The sequence below is a fragment of the Varanus komodoensis genome, unplaced genomic scaffold (genome assembly GCF_004798865.1).
Source record: "Varanus komodoensis strain SLA01 unplaced genomic scaffold, ASM479886v1 scaffold11, whole genome shotgun sequence".
Classification (NCBI taxonomy): domain Eukaryota; kingdom Metazoa; phylum Chordata; class Lepidosauria; order Squamata; family Varanidae; genus Varanus; species Varanus komodoensis.
The window spans coordinates 2,609,134-2,632,218 of record NW_025335317.1 but is presented as its reverse complement, the minus strand read 5'-3'; the positions used below and the strand labels follow the sequence as shown (position 1 = coordinate 2,632,218).

At 45.5% G+C, this 23,085-nt stretch overlaps 1 protein-coding gene across 3 annotated transcripts; it reads right to left on the bottom strand.

Moving 5' to 3' along the window:
• Positions 1 to 156: 156 nt before the first annotated feature.
• Positions 157 to 21,716, bottom strand: SAMD8 (sterile alpha motif domain containing 8). 3 transcript variants are annotated; one of them, XM_044420256.1, is made up of 6 exons: positions 21,696 to 21,716; positions 14,708 to 15,303; positions 7,844 to 7,939; positions 7,423 to 7,540; positions 6,588 to 6,738; positions 157 to 5,016 (listed from the first exon to the last, which is right to left on the bottom strand). In XM_044420256.1, exons 2-6 carry the CDS (start codon positions 15,289 to 15,291, stop codon positions 4,712 to 4,714), a joined length of 1,254 nt encoding a protein of 417 aa, XP_044276191.1. In that variant the 5' UTR covers positions 15,292 to 15,303; positions 21,696 to 21,716; the 3' UTR covers positions 157 to 4,711. The 3 variants fall into 3 exon arrangements, with proteins under 3 accessions (XP_044276191.1, XP_044276188.1, XP_044276189.1); XM_044420253.1 differs by lacking the exon at positions 21,696 to 21,716 and adding an exon at positions 18,508 to 21,182; XM_044420254.1 differs by lacking the exon at positions 21,696 to 21,716 and adding an exon at positions 20,936 to 21,182.
• Between the last annotated feature and the right edge of the window lie 1,369 nt (positions 21,717 to 23,085).

The window sequence follows — 23,085 nt, the reverse complement described above, 5'->3', positions numbered from 1 at the left end:
GCTCAGAGCAGCAAAACTGATACAGGCAACTTCTAGCTCACAGAAGCCGCTGAGAAATTAAGCCACAGAACTCCAGCTGTCTTCCTGTGGCGCATTTGGAAATGGGGCAGGTCTTCGCTAGATGCCCATTTAGAGAAAAATACCTATGACGCAGGATTAGTCATTTATTTCTTTTTAATGCATCTTCGAAGTAATGTTTCATTCGTTTAATACAGCACATACAAAACAATATAAATTAAACTTGGGTTCAAATCTGAACAAAATCCATCTTTATTTACACAACATCTGTGCTTCCAACTTTTCCACAATAGGAACATTCAAACCTTCAAATAATACAATAATCTCTAGGGGCAGAGGAGAGATTAAAAGCAAAATGTCAGTGTTAAGCACCAAGTCAACTGCTTTAGAACTACTACTATTCTTCACTCACCCTGGTTACACTGAGTAAAATGCAGGTGCATAATTCATTTAATGTAAGATGGAGGAAATAGGGCTGTGGGACCAAGCAGTCTGTCTTTCAGCAGGCCTTCCTCAGGCCAGGTTAGACCTCTGGGCATGCACAAAGGCCTCCTCTATAGTACAGTGGCATCACTGACTCCATGTCACCCTGGATATACCCACAGAGGTCTAAAGTGGCCTAGGAACATCTCCAGATCACTGGGCTCAGGGACCTATTCTAGATCAAGTCCCCTTTTGGCAGACCAGAAACAAGTTGTCTAAATGCTTCCAGTTTCCTACTCAAAAACGTCCTGTTTTAAGATTATACATATCCCGCTATCATTACAATGTCCTTACAGTACTGAAATGTTACACAATTCAACAGCTTTGTAACTATAGCACACACTTTTCTTTACGGAATGAACAGGCTCACAAGTTCAACAATGTTACTTGGTTATTTAAGTAGCTGGGGGATCAGTGTGTGTGTAATTCGCACGCATTCTTATTTTGATTGAAACAGCCTGTTGCACACGACAGATTCTGAGTAATGGGTGTGTTAATCATTTCCCATTGAGTTTTAGAGCAATAACCCCCACATTAAATATATTTATCAAATTATAAATTATAGTGTTATGAATGGTTCTTTAGCATATTTCACCACCTCCTAAGTTTCAAGCAGGGCAATGTTCAGGACCAAAAGCTGGTAGAAATACCCCACACGAGTAAATAAGGAAATTATATCAGACTAAAGAAAAAGTGTACAGCAAAGGTTTCCAAGTGTAAGAACACAAAGCACTCCAGTTACTTCAGCTTCCCATTTTCAGCACCAAATTCTGTCTGCTTTCCTAAACCTTCTTAATTCCAACTACCAACATATTCCAAACCAAGAAGACTGAGTAATAAGTGATAGGGAAAGATATATTTACTTTTCTAAAGTAAAAAGGAGAAGTGTCAATCGGGAATGCCCTATTTTGAGACACTCCACAGCAGAAAACTTTTGGAAAAGTAGCTTTATCTTCTCTTGAACAAATGTGCAATTCAACTTCAAATGACAAGGTAAAGAATATATTAGTAACTATTTGAAGTACAATAATTCATATAATGACTATTTTTAAAATTAGAAGTCAAAGTGCAATGTAGTCCACAGGACTGTTAGGATGTTTCTATTATGTGAAAGAAAAAGAACAGATTTCATACATATTATGCTTAAATAATGAGTTCCCACCTGAAGAACCAGGCTTCTTTTGGTTAATCTTCTCCGCACCCCTTCTCCTTCCACCAAGTGGAGCTAAATATATCATGCAAATTCTGTGTGACCAAAGTTCCATTGAACCCAAGGCTTCTTCTCACCAATGTGGTCAATGGACACCTGCACAATATTGAAATTAGGCCCCAGTGGTGCTTGCCTCCAGGTAAACATCCACAGATCACAAAGGCCCCAGTCGCATATAATGGCAACAAATTAACCCGTTTTGTTGGTTTGAAGGCCCAGCACATGCCGCCACCAATCCGCAGCCTCCAACACATGATGCAGTTAACCTAGAACTAACTATAGGTTAACTATAGGTTGTTAATCCACAATTAGCCCAAGCCATCCAGGTTTGCATGCCTCAAAATTACTTTTGCTCGGCGGATGGCAAGGGCTATACTCAAAACGGCAGATGCACTCCGCTGCCATTATGTAGGGATGGAGCCACTGTGTCATCTCCCACCACTTCCAATATATTTATCACACAATTCCTGGATTGGCGTCATTGTTTCAACTGGAACTGACAATCTAATACTGCTTGCAATGTAATGTAAATCGGAACTGTAAACCTCTTGATGCCTTTTGGTAGGTATGGGCTCTTTTCCTTTACAAAAGGAATTGTAAACTTAAGGGAGCAGCTGCCCCTGCCTGGAATTCCCAATGACATTTTACTAAAATCTGTTTTAAACCACCAACATCCTGTGCTTTGAGAAGTCTTTCTCTTTGAAGGAAAGCGCTAATAAATGTGAGGGTGTGTGCCACTCAAGTATTGTCCAGAAAGGAACACTATCCTGTTCAAAATGCAAGAAAAGCATTTGCAGGAATTCTACCACTGCAAATGGTAAAAGCCTTTAAGAGGCTACTTCTGTCTGGGTGATTAAGAAATGGTACATTTGGCTATACAGGCAGACTACCTTCTACCTAATTTATCCACAGATAAATGGATTTACGACGTGTCTTCAGTTGCGGGGTGTTGGCCCCACTCTATATTGCAACTGATGCAGAATAAGGCATGCTCTGATACAGGTATTTTTTCCCCTTTGCAGTGGCACAGAGAGATACTGAAGTGGTCATTTCAAATAAATACAGTGTTATTGTGACAAGATTAAATATAGCTAGAAGCTATACAATGCTCTAGCTGCAAATACACCTAATGTGTAGATGTGCATGTTCACTACATGTATTTCTAGTTCAACGTATTTCTGAAAACATTTCTTGAATACTGTTCAAAGTAACGGTCTGTGCATTTCTGCTGCAATTATCAGCAGTCCGTGTACAGCAACACTTGCTGCACTTAAGGCAGAAAGAAATGCCTGCACTGCCTCTCCCATTCTAAAAACACCAGTGAGAATGCAGGTGCTCTTAACTCCTCTTCTGAATCAGTTCTCATTCCCGTGTGTGAGAGAAGAATGTGCTTTGCGGGGTTGGCTCGGTTCGCTTGCCAGCAAAAGGACCTGGAAAGGGAGTGACACGAAGTCTCCACCTGAACATTCACTGTAATTACCTGAGTGGCTTTTGCCACGCAAGGCGGGTGTGTTACAGGAGAGTCACATACAGCATTGTTTCTTTAATAATGGAGTGAGGAATCTATTGTGCACAACTTTGAACGCCAGATTTATACATTTAACTGGTCCGCACAGATGGCGTGGCTGGAGAATGAGACTCGTGTTGGACTTGAAAAACCTGAATGCCAATTTCGAACGAAGCCCCTGGCACACACTGCCTGTTTTGAACTCGTGCAATCTGAACTCACACTTGAAGCAATGTGCTAATAAGCTTTGCCATGTCCAAGCATTTCAGGTACAATTTCCAATTAAAATACGGTTTAGAAGTTTTGGGTAAGTATTATAAAAGCGAGACTTCACTGGAAAATACAGGGGCTGCAGGATTGCTAAGTGCCATGTGCTATGACTGCAAGACTGCTAATACTTTAAGCTCCAGCTCTACTCATTATTCTTTTAGCAATGATGAGAAGAGTTTTCGAAGAAAGTGAAAGTGATACTCACCATCAATGTTAAGCTGATTAAGATCGTTTTTACTTATTAGAAAAAACTCAGAATAAGTGTTTATTGAAAATAAATTTCTCAGTCAACAAAGTTTCAAAATCTTTCCATGCTACAAGGAGCTGAGTAAGATGCATTTGAGTAGTCTAACGAAGGGGAGAGAACAAATGAGAGCAATTCAAAAATATTTCAATATTTCCTTTAACAAAATCAAAACACCACACCTTGCCTTTGTTCAGTGGGACCTTACCTCTTTGGACACTATTACTACTGTTGTTGTTGTTGTTGTTGTTGTCGTCGTCATCGTATTATTTTTCTAGGACCAGCATTTAAAAAGCAGGCACAAATGTACGTGTTTAATACTGTAAGGAAAGAGTTGTGGCACTAAAACCGTGTCGACATTTTGAGAGAGAGAACGTATTTCTTTACCAATTTACTGAAACGTAAACAAGGAAATCCTGTACATGCAGAACAGCATGGTGGACTTTATTCCAAATCACAAAAGCCCTGTTCGGAATTTCAAGCCAACAAAGCCTTATTTAGAGGTGTTCTGACACCTCTTCGAGCCCATTACTTTGCCCCTTCCATACACACCACGTATTTCTCATACTAAAGCTTTTGGGGCTGTTTTCATTGGGTGAATGTTTCCCTCCCCACAAACATCCTATTCCCCTTTGACAGTTATTTTAGAAGTATAACACTTGGTGTGTTAGTGTTTGTTTGAGACACAATAGCTAAGTAGGTGGCATTTGATGTTAACCAATCCAAAGTCATTCCCTCACTAAAGCACAATTTGAAATCTTCCAAGTAAACAAGTTATAACTTTCATGCAGAACTTCCTTGCAACTCTGCTGCATATTTAAGAAAATGGCAACTGTGCATCTCTTAGCCTTGCGGCTGAGAGAGAACACGCAAGGCCCAAGGTGGTCACGTGGACAAGAGAAACCATTTTCGTCCAGATCTTCTTGGAGAAAGTTCGTCATAAATACTTCACCCAGATGTGAATTAAATCCAGGACTCTTTAGCCAATTAATCTTTTCATTATAGTTGGTTTGGAGAAGGGCCAGCAATACTCGTTTGGAACTGTGCCATTTACATTGCATTCAAAAAAGGAGAACATGGGAAACCAGATCCTGGCCCTCCGGCTCTGTTGATAGGCTCTTGTGTTAGCCAGTGTGTGGTAGTACAAAAACAGTCTTGTGGTGATGTAGAAGGCAATGAAGACATCAATGGAGTAATGTTCATGGGCCGCCAAAATGAAGAAGATTCCAAAGAGGTTCAGTACCCAGGACAGAGTGTGCAAGAAGTTCCAGCTTCTTGGTGTATCTAAGGAAGAGGACAGTGTGGATTCAAGCAATCACAGTATCTAATGCATCGTAACAATATAAGGAGGGGATACTTTGGACATGTGACTGACTAGAACCCGGCCTCATCCCATGAAGTTGACTGGTTGATTGGATTCTGGAGAGATACTCGGGTACTTCACCCAGCGTGCAGTGATGGGCACCAATCTGGACAGCTGTAAAGGGGGACTGCACGCATTTATGGAGGAGAAGGGAATCCCTGGCGACTAATTTTGCTGGCAGTTTCTGACCTCCAGTATCAGGGGCTGAGTGGTTCTGTGCACCAGTTGCTGGGAACTTAGATGGGACAGTGTGGTTGACTCATGTCCTGCCTGTCAACCATGAAATGAAGAGGGTGCTGGACTCGATGTACCTCAGCCTGATCCAGCACGGTTGCTTTTGTGTTCTCAGGACTGCTGGGTTTGTTTCCCTTCACCCTCTGCGGCAGTATATGGTTAGTATCAGCTAGCAGCAGAGGGTAAGGGAAAGCAATTCACATCACCCTAGGGGTGGGGAAGTTGTAAGGGTCCTCCAGAAGTTGTCCCACTTCCAAGACCCATCAATCCCAGTATTTATTATTTATTATTTTATTTATTATTTATTTAGCAAACTTATATGCCGCCCACTTCGCATAAGCCTCGGAGCAGCTTACAAATGCAGTAAATGCTCAGGGCCTTCCATGCGTTGCTGGAGTACAAGTTCCACACCCTCGCACCCACAGATCAAGCCCGCTCTGAAGAAGGCTACCCTTCTTTTCAGCAAGAAGAGGGCCAGGCAGAGATACCCTTATTAAGGAGGTGAGTTTTCTCAAAGCTCTCTCCCTCCTCTGACTTTACTACCCATGATTCTTACTTTCTGTGTCTTCAAGCAGGGCCCATGTCTTACTTCTGGGTTATTTTCCAGAGCACCAGCACGAACTAGGTGTCGTGCCAAATACATGCTTTTCATATCTGTACTACTTCCTGCGCTAATAAAATATTAATTTCACTTGACATCAATACTGATCATGAAGACTTGTCTGAGACTGAAATACTGCACCTTTGCTCCTATTTGCCCACACTTCTTGCACATGATCGATACTAAGTTTTCGAAGATTCAGCATTGCCTAGTCCCTGGCCGATTTCAACCCACCACCCGCACCTGGTCCAGCCAAGGCACCTCACTTCAGAGCCAAGGATACTGAGGAAGAAACAAAAGCGCCTGTGACAAAGATGCTCTACCGTGTGAGTGTGTACTGTGGTGCCACATGGAAGCAGCCCCACAGCTTTCTCACAGCCAATAAGCCTGACAAGTGCCCACAGCTGCACTTGATGCCCATGCGAGACAGTGTGAAATCTTTGTGACATTGTCTTCCAACACCCTCTCTAACTCTGCTTTCCACAAGAGTAGAGTCAACCTGTGCTGGCTTCCTCTTTTTGCCTACTGACACTTGGTTTTTTTCCCCTCACTGAAACCTTTAGTCAGCTAAGTGGAATACGATACAGGACAGTAAGATGTGAACAGAGGAGCGGGTGTAGTGATGGTAACTGTGCATCATTTCAATGCTGTACTCACATTCAGTGACGAAGAAGTTTAGCATAGTCAGGACGACTGTGTGGCCGCTGAACATGTAGTCTCCGCAGGTATGTACTCCTGTGAGCGTCATGCCAAACCCACTCCAAATGGCAAAGGCGCGCTGGAGTTTTGCCCACACGTTGCCATATAGCTAAAATCAGAGTGAGCAAAGTGTTAAAAACATTTTGAATGCCTGAGGAGACTTACATACTTCAGAAAATTACTGGCTTTGCCCCTATGTTCCACACACAATCAAAATATACTTTGTGCTTTATTTTGGTAAAACACAAGCTATATTTTGGTGTTGTTTGATTTTTGTTTTGATCTGTTTGGATTTAATACTTAAAACACATGTCAGTCATCAGTTCTACCGGGTTTTCTCTGCTTCCAGCAGGGAACGCTCCATGCACTGGCTTCCTCAACATACCCACCCTCATAGTAGGATTCCATATTTTGCTACTGGATTTAGGACATGATAGCTTATAAACACAGTGTGTATATCCATCCAGCCACCCATGAGTGTGCATAAAATACATATGCATTCGATGTATGTAGGCAAGAACCACGTATTTTCACTGCTTTTGATGTGTTAATCAGTCTTCAGCTTGCACAATACTAAAGGGACAGGTTAAAAGACAACGATACAAAACTTTGCCCAAGACCTAGAAACCTGCACCCTGACTGATTATTGAGCTAGACAGACAAATAATTTCACCAGGTTAATGAACACTTCCTATGACCCTAAGCGGCTTGTCGAAAGTCCCTGCTCCCTGTTGCAGAAGTACAATGAGCAAGGTGGGAAGAAAGGAGAGATGAGGTGGCAATCTCAGCTTACCTTTCCAGAACATTGCAAATGTTGGCCTGGCACAGACAGTGAGGTCACAAACATGGTAACACAACGCAACAAGAACACAGTACCCATAAGACTGCATAAGCGTCGTAAAAGGATTGATCTAGGAACAACAAGCAACAAGAGTTATGCAGGAAGTTTCTGGAATGCAAGTTTCCCCCCTCCACCACACTGCACAGGAGGCTCCCAGCTCATCCCAGCCCAGCCCACAAGATGCCTTCTTTTCAAAAATGTTGGTCATCAACCCATATTAGGATCCGCTCCTTTGTTCTGAGCTGGACAAACAGTTTTCCACTTTGAGTCAAGCTCTCTTCAAAGTTTTTCTGGAATACTGGTAAATAGATGCACGCAAAGTCTGCAAACAGGGGGGCCTACTGTTTCCAAGGAAGTAACTGAAGAACTATACCTGTGTCTGTGAAGGAGGAGAACAAGCAACCAGATGTAACAGAGAATCACTCCGCATACTTCAGTCATGGCAAAAGCCCATGGTATCCTAGGAACACTTAAAACAGAAAATAGCAAGATCTGAGTCATGTAAAAGCCATGGTCCTTGACTTCTGCAATACAAGACAAAGTAAATGGATATAACTAGCATTTTCCAAACCTGAATCACTTGGTTTATAACTAAAGCTTTCACGGGAGCACCTAACTGCATAGCACAGAGCTAGTAATGTCAGCAAGATTGGTTTCAAACAGAAAGTGCTACAATTTTCTCTTTTGAATTTGAGCTTTACTTGACCCAGAACTGGAAAAATTAATCCAACTTGTTTTGGGACTTGGCCCAGCCAAGGCACCTCACTTTAGTTCTGAGATGACTTAGGAATAAAAACTGAACCACCTGTGTGAAAGATGATACACGCCGTATTGAATACAGTGGCAAGACATGGGTGCAGAATTTAAACCAATGAGAGAAAGATTACACCCCCCACCATGCTGTTTTGGTCCTGTGAATAGGACAGTCCCTGGGACTCCAGGTTGCTTGGGTGAGCAATGCATTAATTCCTCTCCCAAGCTCCAGAACACCGGGGGGCGGGGGGAGCACCTTCAGTAAGGCAAACCATTTCATTCTCACAGCAAAAGCAGTCCTTCTCTACAGAGCCACTGGGGACGGCAGCTTCAAGGCAAGGATCCTCACAAGCTGAAGGCTTTGGCATGGCTTCAAGAAACCAATCCAGTTTTTAGACGCTGGGAGAGTTCTTTGCACGAGATGTTGCACCTTAATAACCTCCTCGCCATTCTTCCGGCACAGCCCAAGCTTCACACCAACCAGAAGCCGTACAATTAGACTGTCTAATCTCCTGCAGACACAATGGGCCGGTCTGCACTATTACCACAGGATTAAAAGCCGCCTGTGCGTGCCGGCTGCCATTTGCCTAATCATCCACCGGGTGTTTGTGCTGTGCCTTCCACGGCTGGGCAGCATGGCTCGCTAGAATGCAAAATGCCTGCTGGTACATTTTCTCTTCTGGCAGTATGAGGGGAATGCTGTTGAGACAGTACTGCAACCTATGCTTTCACCTGCTCTTTCTTCCCCCAAAATGCTTTCCAATAACTATGTTATTAGAATCTAATTCCTGTATACTTGTAGAACTTTCAAAGTCTCTGCCCTTCTTTGGATTACTCCATCTTCTGCAGCACTTAAAAAATGTATTTCTATATCTGAAAATCCAAAACCATTTTTTAAAAAAATCCCACTAACTTAGCTTCTGTATAGCCTGAAGTGCCTGATCCTGCCTAACCCTGGAAGCTAAGCAGAGTCAGGCATGGTTGAAATCTGGATGGGTAACTTGTGAACTGCCCAGAGAGCTTCAGCTACAGGGCAGTATAAAAATGTAATGTAATAGTAATGATAATAACAATGTGAAAGTTGCAGTAAACAAAACAAAACCCTGTAATCCTTTGAAGTCCATGCAGATCAAAAGAGAAAGTTCAAAACTGGATGCAATTGGCCTTTCAGAAACAGATGCTAATCTAAATATAACAAAGATCTATAGTCCCTTCTGATGCTTATAACAGACGTAGCATGAGAAATGCAGCTATCCAATCTGAGTGCTCTACCTGCAATATTCCCTCTGCATTTGGTGCCTGTCCAAACCACAGGGCTCTCTGGCATTCAAGCTGAGACATCTCACAGGATGCAACAACAGCACCAAAATTAAGGGCCAAATGAGGCGTCACAGCAGGCGGTCCGTTTAAGGCACCATTCAGCCTCCAATTCTACTGCAAGAAAAGGGGCACTGCGCCTCTTAAAGAGGACCTCCAGCGTGCCTCCCTGCAGTGCTTGTACAGACCTTTGGCTCCTCGGGAGGCGGCTGCATTGAGAAACCGGCTGTTGGGAAAGGGGCTGCATCCCGCTCATTCACAGGCCCCTTCTGCTAAAAAAAAAAGCAAAACAAAAACAAGCTCCACCGCCACAGAGACGAACAGGGCAAGTCTGCTCCAAACCATAGTTGAGTAACATTCCTCCAGATTTAATTCTCCAGCCATCACCTTCACATAAGGAATCCACATTAAATATGCCTAACAAGAGCCAGGTTTGCAAAAAACATCTCACACTTTCAATTTCTACTTTCGTTTCTGAAGCACAGTAAATCTCTTAAAAGCACTGGGAAAGAAGCCATAAATGTCAAATAGTTTTCAATTCATTGCTCTTATTTTATGACAAATTGCAAAGATCAAGCCTTCACATATGTCTATGTATCACAAATGCATGCTGTCTGCCCTTCAAGACCAGGCCTTCTACAATTTTATTTCTGTTGGTAACTCACCACCATTTATTGGGTCAAAGGGACCCAATCAAATAAACCATCTTTTTGGATCTCCAATGCTCTCTTATGACATTTTTCTCTATGCTGATTCCGCTTTCCTCCTATTCCTATCATGATCCACTCTTTCACTGCTTGTTTTATAGACAATGGTCCGATTTGCCAATCACAACGATTCAGGGTTTTACAAGACCTTGCATTGTTGCGGATGAAGCAGTGTGCTGATGCGGGCTACAAAAGAGACTACACAACCCAGGAACAATTCTGTCCCTCAGTGCTTGCCGTGACCTGTGAACCAGGAACTTCTGTCTCAAGGCGAGACAGCAGAAACACCAACTCGCTTTGCTTGAGAAAAACACTCATGTTGGTTGTGACATGCCAGCTGGGCAGTTCCCTTCTTGTCCTTCACATTCTGTCCACAGTTATATCAGTCTATTTAATCCCCACTTGTTTAGCAGCAATTCAAAGCCCCACCCTTGCCAGCTCATTCTCCCAGCTATTCCTCCTATTATTTATTTCCAAAGGTATAATCCTTCTTTCAATATCTTCAAAATGGCTAACAATGAACTAGTGCACAGTAAGAACTAATTTGGAATAATAAAACCTAAAATCAACACAACCAGAAGCATAAAAGCAACAGCTCACCTTGAGCACAGAACTGTATTACCAAGTTTTCAAGGCTGAGAAAACATGGCGGCCTTTGCTGTCTCTGAAAGGATGCAAGCAGCGAATGACCCTCGCTGGGAACGGCATTCCCAAAACAGAATGCCACAACCGGATCGGGTGGGTCTGTCCCCAGATGTCACCTCCTTACTTCCAATGGGGGGGGGAGGGGGGCACCCAGACAAGAACCTCCAAAGAGGACTTCAGTGTATGGGCAGGGCTACTTCCCTACGTGCCGGCCCGCCCCTTCAGATCGGAGGCAGAGGTCCTTCTCCAGGAGCCCTCTTCAAAGGAAATCAGGAGGGTAGCTACTCGGAGAAGGGCCTTTTCAGTGGTGGCACCCCAACTTTGGAACACGCTCCCCGGGGAGGTTCGCCTGGTGCCACTGCTTTATTCTTTTTGGCATCAGGCGAAGACCTTTTTATTTTCCCAGCATTTTAATATATAATTGGTTTTATCTTTGATTTTATCATTAATGGTTGGATGCAGTGTGTTGTTTGTCGGTATGTTGTTCTTGTTTTGCTTTTTGTAAGTCATCCAGAATCTGTGGTATTGGATGGCATATAAAAGAACTTTAAATAAATTAAATAAATAAGTGGAAACAAGCCATCCTTCCAATATCCAGATCTCCCCCTTCTTCTGCTATTTTAAAGGTAAGCACCAACTGTGAATTGTGCTTAGAAACAGACTGGGAGCCCATGAAACTGTTTTAAGGACTGTTTTAAGGCGATACGTTCCCAAAAACAGCTCCAGTTGTCCCCCCAACTGTAGTTTTCCAAGGCATATACAACCGAGTATGGTAATCTGTCGGGGAGGCAATCAGAGGAGTGAGAACTCCGGCCAGGTAGTCTTTGCCGAGCAGAGGCCGCAGCTGACATCCAATTTCAGTTGGATGAAGGCTGCAGACAGCATTTGGTCTTCCAGTGGCAGGACTGAATTTATGATGGGCCATGGGCCATGAATCTGATACTTCATGGCCCATCATAAATTGAGAATAGCAGTACACATCAAGATTCGGTCTGAAATATGCATGGACTGTCAAATGGAAGGTGATATCCAGTTTCTTCAGGCATGTTTGCCCAACTCTGTTTGGATAATTTACAGAAGGCAGGTAGCGTTCGAAAAAGAAATCGTGGAACTTGCTTCTGTAGGCAAGTAAGCAAGATACAAATGACTAGCTACGGGATACTGAAACAATACTGGGTAGATAAACTGGAACAACTTCTCTCTAAATCAGAATCAGGCATGTTTCCAACGATGGAACAGCTGACATATAGTACTAGAAATATTATCTACCCACAAGAACAAACATTTCAACAAAGAGTGAGCCAAACAGTAAATTTAAGAGCTGAGACTCTGAACTACTGATGGCTGAACCTGTGATAGTGGCCCACGCCAACTGCTCATTCGTTGCCCTCTTGTTACCCCACCCCCCATCAGCAAATGGCAGGGTTTTCTGTCGGCCTGTGAAATCTGTGCATTAACCTTTTGGCCTCGTTTGCAAAATGTTGTGCAATCACTGTCAGCAACTCATGCTTCCTGGAAGTAGAATGCAGGCGCTGTTACGACTGCAAATATGCAGTGGCTGGGAATGGCTGGGGCTTCAGCACGACCTGCTCTGAAGTCACATGAAATCACATGCTTTTGCGTTGCCAAAAGTGCAGTCGCACAGGGGGCAGTCGCAGAGACAGCTGTTGTCATCTTCCGGCCTTGTTCCGTCTTTTAACAGTGTCTGGTCCAAGCCTTGATGGCAGCAGCGATACCCTGGAATATCCAGCACCCAGCAGCCACATGGTAGCTCCTTGTTAACCATGAACTGATATAAATAAGGTCTTGATTCTGAATCCAATTATGTGGACATGTGGGATGGCAACAAAGACGGCTCTGTGGCCACAGAGAGCAAATCATGCCCGAGTCAATAGCTTGGTGCACCAGCCGCCCCTGCGAGGCAGCACCCTTCCCCTCCAGCAAGGCCATTCCTAAGAAAGGCCCACTGCTGTTCAGCAAAAGGTACAGGTGACATCTATAGAATCGCTTTGGAAGATTCCGTTTTTAAAAATGGTTAAATGCTGTAGCTCACCCAGAGTCTTAGGGGCAGAGATGATACAAAGAAGCAAAACAGGGGATACCATCCTGTGTGTCCATATAAATTGCTCAGAATGAAGTCAAGTTTCATTCCTCTGTACTAAAATAATGTTTACCAAATTAAGAGACATGTCCTCTTAGACTCCTGTCATGACAAAGCACTAAGTAGTAAGATGCACTGTCAAGCCTACTTCATTAACAAGACGCCATTGTGGCTGGTAGCAAAATTCAGTTAATTGGTAGCTGCAATTAACTGGACAGGTGTCGAAGATATTCTGTGACTGTACGTTATAACACAACATTGAAACAATTGCATAATACAGAAGTACATTAAAAAGCCTGGAACCTGGATTGTGACACCCGTTGCTAAGAACTAGAAGGGACGGCAAGAAACGCCCATGCAGATTCTTATTACATGTTATGGACTCCGAACATTATGTGTGGGGCGGTAGGATTATTCGGAGGCCCAGCCCCAAGGGCCTCTGATTGCAGCACTGGGGACAGCAAATGCCCTACACTCCCCACCACTGGGTAGAAAGAACCATTCCAGTTGCATCTCCGAGGTCAGAAATCAGCCTTGGAGAAGGCTCAGGGCACATGCGAGAGGGCAGGAGCCCCGGCCTTTGAGGCTTCTGCTCTGCAGCTAGAGGAAATCCACGGCATGAGGAACGTGACAGGGGAAATCACCCCCACTATGCCTCACACCCCACGCTGGGTTCTCATAAGCAAGCCCCTTCAGGAGGCTTACATGCATCAGGAATGGGCAGCACTGCACCTGGTGGCAGGTTTTAATCATACATCGCTTTAGGAGCCGGTCATGGCTGAAAAATGGGAGCGCAGGTACAGTATCTTGACAGAACACCCTGATCTAGTTACTGCACGAAGGTATCTATATTCTTCATGCAATCTCATCAAGGAAACTACACAATAATTCATGTTGTAAATTGAATTTTGGAAGCGTTCCACAGAGACAATGGAAGTGTTGGAACATGGCTGATATAGATGGAGATTTTGCCAACTCACCCAACCTGAATTGGGTCAGATGTGGTGTTTTCCTAGACAAATAGACTTATAGAGCAAAAAAAGGCTCGATAAAGTCAGCAACAAAATGGCCTTTCCATTCATAAACACACCTGTGAGTCAAGAACTTCTAAAATGGGATCCAAATTTTGAGAAGGTTGTCAGGACCTGTCTGGGCCCCAACAAAACCTCTAATCTGCATTGCTTCCACTTCCAATAACTTCCATGCTTACAGGAAGTTAAGGCTTGAAACCAGTCCTTGGGGTTAGGGCCAGGCGTCAAAGCGGGATGATAGGAGTTGCATGCAAAACCATTCCAAGGCTCATTTTTACATTTCTATTAAACTAAAAAAAGTGGCATTGCTATCTTAACTCTTGAACAGCATCTTGGTTACAGTTTTAGCTATTTTCAACTTGTTTTCTTAGAGCCCGTTCTCCTTCTGCAGTTCTTAGTGCATCACAGCTCATGGTAACAGGTTAGAAGAAATGGTTTCCAATCTGTTGTGCACCTCTGGATTCTGGGAAAGGAGCAGCACTGCAGATGGTGTGACACAAACAAGCTGCACCGGGACAGGCCTTCTACAAAGAGCTGCAGAAAATTCCCCCAGAGAGGAGTGCAGAAGTCCCATCTTCTAAACAGTAGAGGAAGTGGCACCAACTTCGCTGCAGTTCTGGATCAACAGAATAATTCTGAGGTAACACTTGTTTCCATTGTAGGCCAAAGGTGCACTTACTTACCTGTCTAAGAAAATGTCTGGAAGTGGTGGATAGGTCTGCATGTCGGGGACTCTCTCGTGCACGATGACCATGACAAATGACGTGAAGCCAAACACAATGAAAACATAGATGCAGCTCAACGCGGTCTTCCAGTACTCCGGGTTCAGTCTCCGTACAGAATGTTTGTTTTTCCCGTTTGCATACTGATACTGTTCAGCATTCAAGTCAGCCACAGGCTCACAGTCGTCACAATCCCGCTGCACTTCGCCGTTGCAAAACCAGTCTGTTCCTTGGAGAGAGCCGATCACCGGAGACAGGGGACCAATGGGACTGTCGCTGCCATACCCGAGCTCTTCCAAAGCGTCCAGATGGTGCTTCTGCAGCTTGCGTATCGACAGCATGAGCCTTTTGATATCCCCCAGGACCTTGATTTCCAGAGGCGGAGATCTCAAGTCATACTCTGTCAGGGTCAGTAGTGTAATCCCATCCAGTCTGTGTTTATCGCACAAAATGTCCACATATTCGCAAAAGCCTTCTTCCTTCAGCCACTTGGCCACATGCCTTGTAGTCCAACGCTGAATGCAAAGCTGGTTGTTGCCTTCCATTTTCTCTACCTGCTAAAAATCAGATGGTTTAAAAGACTGAGAATACAGTAATGTCCAGTGAGCATCAAGTTACCATTCTTCTAGGAAACTATTTCAACATGTACTTTAAGACTCACATGCTGTATCTCAATGAAGTGCAGTAGCAACTCTGGCTGTTTACATCGCTCAATTTCCCTTCCCAGAATTACTACCATATCCAAAATCCAGAAACAAAAAACAGCTTTAACAAATGCACCAGCACAAAATGCTGAAGACAATGATTGATTGATTGATTGATTTATATCCTGCCTTTTTCCTACAAAGGGCTCAAGGCAGCTTACATCTACTCCTCCATCTTATCCCCACAACAACAACCCTGTGAGGTAGGTTGGGCTGAGAGTCTGTGACTGGCCCAAAGTCACCCAGTTGGCTCCATGGCTGAGTGGGGACTAGAACCCAGATCGTCTGAGTCCCAGTCCCATGCTCTTAACCACTATACCTCATCAATATTTACATGCCACTCTTCATTAACAAATCACAAGGTGGTGCACAAAATTCATTAAGACAAGAATTAGAATAGAAACAAGGCATCTGAATGAATTAAATGCTCATTAGTTAATGGAGAGATCATGTACCTTCAGCTCAGGATAAATTTTAAAGCCTGCTATATCTACTGATTAACATAGAATGCCTGGAAACAGCTTTCCCTTGACAAGGACGGCAATGAATTAAATTTCTGGTTCTTCTCCAGTTTAAATATGGCTCCCCAAGCTAGACAGTTCCAATAGTTAACACTCATTTCAACTGTATTTTATAGCTATGGAAAAGAGATACGTAACATGCTGCTTAACCTTAGCAAGGAGCATGACAGATCATCTTTTAAGGCAGCAGAATAACCAGCAATGTCCTCACGTCCTAAGTAGCACACAGGTAACACCACTTAACAAATGTGCCAGCTCTCAGTATACTGATATACCCCACCCTGGACAGGTAAAGTGACTAACACCAGAGTCAAACAGGAAGCTTTCCCTCTGCCCGAGTGATAGCCAGTCCTGCTCACTAGGGAAGGGCTAGCTACGTCACAAGCAAGTGTGAACAGCCCTCAGCGCTCTTCAGAGCCAATATGACTGGGAGGGTTGAGTTGCATGGCAAGGTATCACGCTGATCACAGAAATGTTATAATAATAAAAATAATAATAATAAAAAAGAACGCAGGTCTTGCATGCCGCTCCTGGCCATCAGTGGAGCAGCCCTAAAAGGAAAGGAAATCAAGCGCCTCGCCACAGGCTGGCGAGCTAGCATCAGTGCGTTCCTCGGATAATGCAGAGGGAGTGGACTGTCTCCAAAGGGGAAGCATAAGAACCCTTTGCCTTGGTAGCAAAACAATATGGAAGTGTTTGCAGTGTGAGTAACACCCTCTGTGCACACTACCATGCTTCACTCGAGCAGCGGGAGCAAGCGAAAGTAGTGTTACCGTGCGCGATGCTCAGGGGCTCACGTGGATCCTTGCACAAGACTCCCCAGAAAAAAGGAGGCCTCTTCATGCTTGGCAGAAACTTAAATTTGCCTAAGCACAGAGGGACGGGAAGGAGTCCTGGAGTCAACATCTCCCCCCCCCCCCCCAACACAAACAGGTGAGCAGCTGCTTGACACACACAGCTCCATCACCCTACATTTCTGTGGGATCTGAAACAAATCCTTCAGTATGTGCAAATTGATCTTTGGATCCTGGCCACTTGGGGGTGGGATGCAGCTCTCCGGAAGTTTGGCCTTCGACTCCCAGAAGCCCCTATCTAGTACAGTGAAGGCTCAGGAAAGCTGGGAGCTCATTTTTATTGTTATTTTTGCCCACCAGAATTTAAGGGGCAAGTGCCTTACAAAGGTTTCACTGCAAGATCTTAAGTATTTTCTTATTCTGAAAGGACAGAATCAAGTACATTTTATTTTTCCATGAAGAAGCAGAAAGGTCCACAACATAGAAGTTAGATTCTATTCTTTAGGAAGAATCTAGAAAATTACTTGATAAAACAAATGAATCTGAGCCATGGTCTTGATTCCAAAGACCTGACCACGTCACACAACCTAACACTGTAGGCACACCGCATAAGAAACTTTTTCACCAGATGCCTGCCTGATTGTCTCCGGAGGGACCAGAGCATAGTATGAAGCATGTGGTTTTCACATGGAAGGTGCTGGGTTCAATTCCTGGCATCTGCAGGTGCAGCCAGAGTAGGTGCTGCCAGGCCCACTGAGCCCGTAGTCTGCCTTAGCAGAAGGCACCTTCCCAAGTTCCTAATTCCTTCTCTCCATAATGCAACAGCTGCTGCTCAGCCTTCCATAGTTCGATCCAGCTCACTGTGGTGCTCAACCTCGCTAAGAAAGCTGACCACCGAAGGCCAGAAAATTGAGAGAGAGAGAGAGAGAGAGAGAGAGAGAGAGAGAGAGAGAGACACAGACAGACAGAGACAGAGACAGACAGAGACAGACAGACAGACACAGACTTCACTGAGCTTCCCCACAATGGGGAAGGGACAGAATTCTACTGGAAGGGCCATTGTAAACAGGTTAACAGTGGGTCAAAATGACTCTCTGTGTGCTGTTTCCCAACAGCACTGCACTGCCAAGAGCTGGAGGAGATGCCAACACCCCAAGCACAAGGACCTTCCAATACACTTCAGGCCTCCTGCCACTCTCTCAAGGGCATGTTTTCCTGGGTGCTCCAGGCCAGAATATGAGCAAAGGATGCACCAGGTGCAGGTGAGCACAGTGCCCATTTTCAGTTAAAAGGGACCAACGCGGGAGGTCTAGATTCAAACACACAGAGGGATCCTGCCATCAAACATTTAGAACTTGGCAGTCGGAGCAGCCCTGACCTCCTGACCCAAACACTGTGATGTGTTCCACCCCTGGATTTGACCTGACAAGAGAAGGGTGTTTCCCAAGAGTGCTTGCTCTTTGCCCTTCCACTAGAACCAAGACAGCACAAACAGAGTAGACCTCACAGTGGAAAGGTGAAATATAAACCTGCTGCGTCTCACTTTTTGACAGAAAGAAGGGGTGCTGGGGGAAGACAAGTTAAACTAAGAACAGAACTCCAGTATTCTCAACCAGTACTTTACCAAACATAATTATTAAAGCTTATATTGATTCAACCTTTTCTTGTCTGATAGAAAATCTAATCTTTCTTCAGTAGACATACACATACAAAAGGATCAGAGAAAAAGAATGCAAACTCACCAGAAGATTACCTTTGGACAAATCTAGAAATCAACTGATTAACCCAGAACCTGTCCTTCTGCACAGAATGTTCGGCTAAAATGCCTTCAGAAGAGCTGAAAGCAAGCACACGCTCTCCCTGGCACTGCAGGAAAAAGTAACATCCTTTAAAACACAGGCAGGCAGTGGGAGTTGCCAGCAATGCTTATTAAGCATTCACCAATACATCAAAGGTCAGCAGTAACAGTCTCACACTTAGGAGCAAGTCCACAGTGAGTTCCAAATGATAATGAAACGGGAGGGTCAAATAAATGAAGGAATAATGCTTTCTCAACTTTCCGGATCACTTTTTTGCCAGCAGCTCTGCACCAAGGATTGGTTTTTAACCTAAACCCCATTTCTGTGCATGAACACACACTCAAGGCAGATTATAAGTTGTTAAGGGAACAATAAACAAGTTTTCTGACTGTTCTACAGAAAATGGAGGTTTTTAAAAACTGACATCAAGTACTTTGCCTACTGCTTAAATTACAGTAAGACTCCTTTGCTGGATAAGCTGCTCTCATAAATGCAGTACCAAATCTCCATAAAATGTATGTACTGCCCTCATGATGCTTTCATTTAGACTCGCTACTTAGAAAAGGAGGCTGGAGTGTCTATCATGGGAAACTTCCCAGTGAGTCATTTTCCCAGCCTGTCATTTCAAGCAATTCTTTCGGCTTCTCTGCCCACAATTATTTTTGCACATGTATCCTTGACATAAAGGATGAAAGAAACAAGATACACCATCTCACCAAATATAAATAAAATTGCAGGACAGATACAAAAGTTTACTGTTTTGTGCATTTTTAGTTTTAGTTCCAAAAAGGTATCTGATCCACAGCTTCTTAAATGGAGGCTGCTTTTTGCACAGATGGAGACGTAACTGCAAACTGTTGCAAAGACTGTCTTGATTTGGAAGAAAGAAGACCCCTTCTTAGGATTACAGTGCTGCAGACTGACTCTCTCAATTGTCCTGGCACATCTGAGAGCAAGACTGCCAACTATAATGGCATCAAACATACCATAACATCCTGAACAGCCAGGATCTGGGGAAAGTCCGAAATCTGATATTATAACACTCCAGTAAAAACAAAGCATTAGGCCATGAATTTCTATTTATTTACTTAAAACATTTGTATGAGTTACATGCAGCAGACACTCATGAGAGGTATGTAGAAGGTTCCTTTTCTATGTGGGACTTTGAAAAGTGGAGACTACGGAAGTGCTTCAGAGTCATAATAAAACAGGCTGAGTAGCAGGGAGTTATCCCAAGTATGGCAGGCCTCCTCCAAGGTGGATCAAAACCAAATCTGAATGCACTTGAAGATCTGCTAGCGAACTGAAGGATCGTGTGATTGTGCCTCCATAAACTAGTGCACAGCACAGCTCCCCAGGCTTTAGTGTGCTCCTGAATGGATGCTGATATAATATATTGCTGGACTGGTCCAGTATTCAGTGCTGCTTGTTAGTTCTTAGCCCAAGAACAGACACGTTAAAAGCATTTTCACAGAGTCCTGTGAAACCTGGAAGGGTGCTTGACTGGAAACTGCTGGATGCTCAAGTCCAGTACATAGGGCTGCAGTCTGTAAATAACACTCTTCCATTACAAAGTGTAACCGAATATCCTCGAACTTCAACTTTCTGTTTATGTTTGTAAAGTTTTCCCAACTGAGTAAAATCAAGAAACACTTTCAAAACATGTCTCAGAGACTGAAGGCTATGGTAGATTTTCGGCTTTCCGAGGATAAGTCACTGCAGGAGGAAATCTGAGACCGGACTGGTTTCCCCTGACCATCCCTCAAAGCATCTCAGCCGCTGCTCTTCCGGAGTCACAACAGCAGCCTCAAAACAACTCAGGGAACAGGAGAAAGGGGTGGGGTGGTGCGAAGGGACAGGAGCGGCTGGGATCTTAAGGTTTCTCTGCCACCAAGCACACAGGCCAGCTAACGAGCTGAGAAGCTCATCTAACTCGAAATGGAAAGATAGGGAGGAACTGAAGGCAGAGGACAGAAGATGCTGATTAGAGTCTATCAAGGCAGCAATCCGACTCCTTAAGCTCTCAGGGAACACAGCAGCTTGCAGCTCCATCTCTGGATACATTCATAAATACTAATTCAATAAAACCAAGGTAGTTATACATCTAAATGTTATAAATACACCAAACAGAGAAGGTACGTGTTATATACCCCACAGTCTTTAGGGAGTAAAGCATGATCAGTCAGGGCAGAGATATTTATAGATCTTTTCCCCCAAAAAATGTCTACACTCCAGACATTTTACATGCCTATTTATATCAACAAGTTAACTGGCAGATTCCCAAGCAGTTACTTCGGTTCACACCCCACTATATTTGATAGCTGTCAGAACACACAAGAAGGCTTCCCTCCAGAGCAGATGGAAAACTTGCCTTCTCAGCTTCGGGCCTGGCAGCTCTTTCAACACAAACAAAAAATCAAACCCGGGCACATCCTCCTTAGACAACAGCCCGGGAACACTGCAGAAAATGATTTTAGTAGGGGTTTTGAAAGGGCTCTGTACAGCCGTACGGACTCGTGGCATCCACATTTGCCTTCCCATGCCCAACAGTAGGTGGGGCACAGGGGAGACTTTCACCGGGCGCCGTGGTGGAGGAGGAGATCCTCTGCCCCCCTTCCTGCCCTGCACGGCTTGAATTCCGAGCACCCCGAAGCAGCTTCCCGCAGGCAGAAACGCAACGCAGCGCCCGACGCATTTCACGCCAAGCGACGCTGCCCCGAGCCTCCCGCTCCGAGGCCGCTGCAGGAGAGGCGGCTGCAGAGCAAGCCAGCGGGGGACGCACGCCGGAGCGCGCCCCAGCGGCAAGGGCACCAGGCGCGCCCCTCCCGGGCCGGCCAGCCCATGCGCGCGGCCGGCCGCCTTCCCCTGCAGCGCACGGGCGGCGAGCGGCCGCTCCTCGGCGGTAGACTGCTGCGGCCAGGGAGGCTCCCTCCTCCCGGCGGGCGGGGCGCTGCCCGGGGAGGCGCGGCGAGCGGCCGGCGGGACGCCCTGCGGCGTGCCAGGAGGCCCCACGCGAGGCAGACTGCGCCTGAGCCGGGAGGCTCCTCGGAGCCCGCGGGCGATGCGCGACCCGCCCCGCAGGAGGCAGGCGGACCCCAGCGCGCTCAGGCCGAGCGCCGTCCTTTCCTCACCTCGCCTCGCCTCGCCGGGCGGGCCGCCCTACGTGTGGCCCCAGGGGCTTCGTCTCCCCCGCCGGCGCGCCGCCCCCATCACACGGCCGGCGAGCGGGCGGGCGGGCGAGCCTCCACTGCGCAGCACAGCGCCGGGCCCGGCCTGGCCAGCCACGCCCCTCGCCCCGCCCACGCGACGGAAGGGGCGGGCCGCCCGCGACGCACTTCCGCCAGGCGACGCGGCACGTCCATCACGTTGCGGGCCGCCTGAGCGCCTCCGTGCCCCCCGTGCCGTGCCGTGGCAGTGCTGAGCGGCTGTGCGGGGGGCCGGGCTGGGCCAGCCTACCCGGCAGGGCGAGTGTTGTAAGGCGCCCCGGGCCGTGTGCGCCCCAGGCGGGGCGAGGCGGGACAGAAACGCCATGGTGCCGTAATTCCTGTAATAGCGGCGCCGCCTGTGTCGGACCGCCAGGGCGTCTTTTCCGAGAGGCGCCCCGTGAAGAGAGCCCCCCCGAAGGGCCCGGCCCGGCCCTGCAACCCCCGGCCGTGGCGTCGTCTGTGGAGCCCCTCACCTCAGATTTGGCCTTCCCGTATGTCTCTTGTTTGCCCTCTGACTCTGCCGCCTAGATTCACATCTATCCAGTGCACTTTAATTTTTAAACCCCCATTAAAACTGCTCTAAAAATACGGATCAAGTTGGGCTTTAGGGAGATCGGGTATTTCTTACTAAAAGTTGGCAAATATTTTTTTCTAAAAGTTTGGGGGAAGCTAAATCCATTTTTGGTGTCATTTGCCCTAACCCAGTGCAAGAGCCCATATACTCGGCTGTATATTCCATAGGGTGCAATGCGACTTGATCCTATGTACAGAGCGGGAAGGAACTTAAAAGGTCATTTAGGCCAACCCATTGCTGTTGGTGGAATCCACTGCTACCTGAAGATGTGACCTTCATTCATCCCTTTCTTATCATTTGAACCTTTCAGTTCTGGAACACAAATTTGTCACAGCTATTTAAATATTTGAAGAGGGCTGTCATAGCATCTATTAATTGACTCCTCTCCAGGAATCCATATCAGCTATCTATACAATAGCTTGCCACCTGAACTCAAGATGGGTAACACAACACTAGTTTTTTTAGGTATTGCTTTAAAAAGCCCATGAAGGTTGCTGTGTTGACTGTAAGAAAAATGTCCAGATCCATATAGCTGTAAACATTTATAAGGTCATTCAAATTATCACAAAAATGTACACACTTTCAAGACCACTTTGTCAGACAAGTAAAAGGGGGTGGGGGAGGGAAAAACCCGACTTGTTGAAAGCACAGTGACTGCATGTTCACAGTCCTAGGAGGAAGCGGAGGAGCAGTGAACTGCGAATATTCAGACTGCTGTGCAACGGTCATGTGCAGATCAGG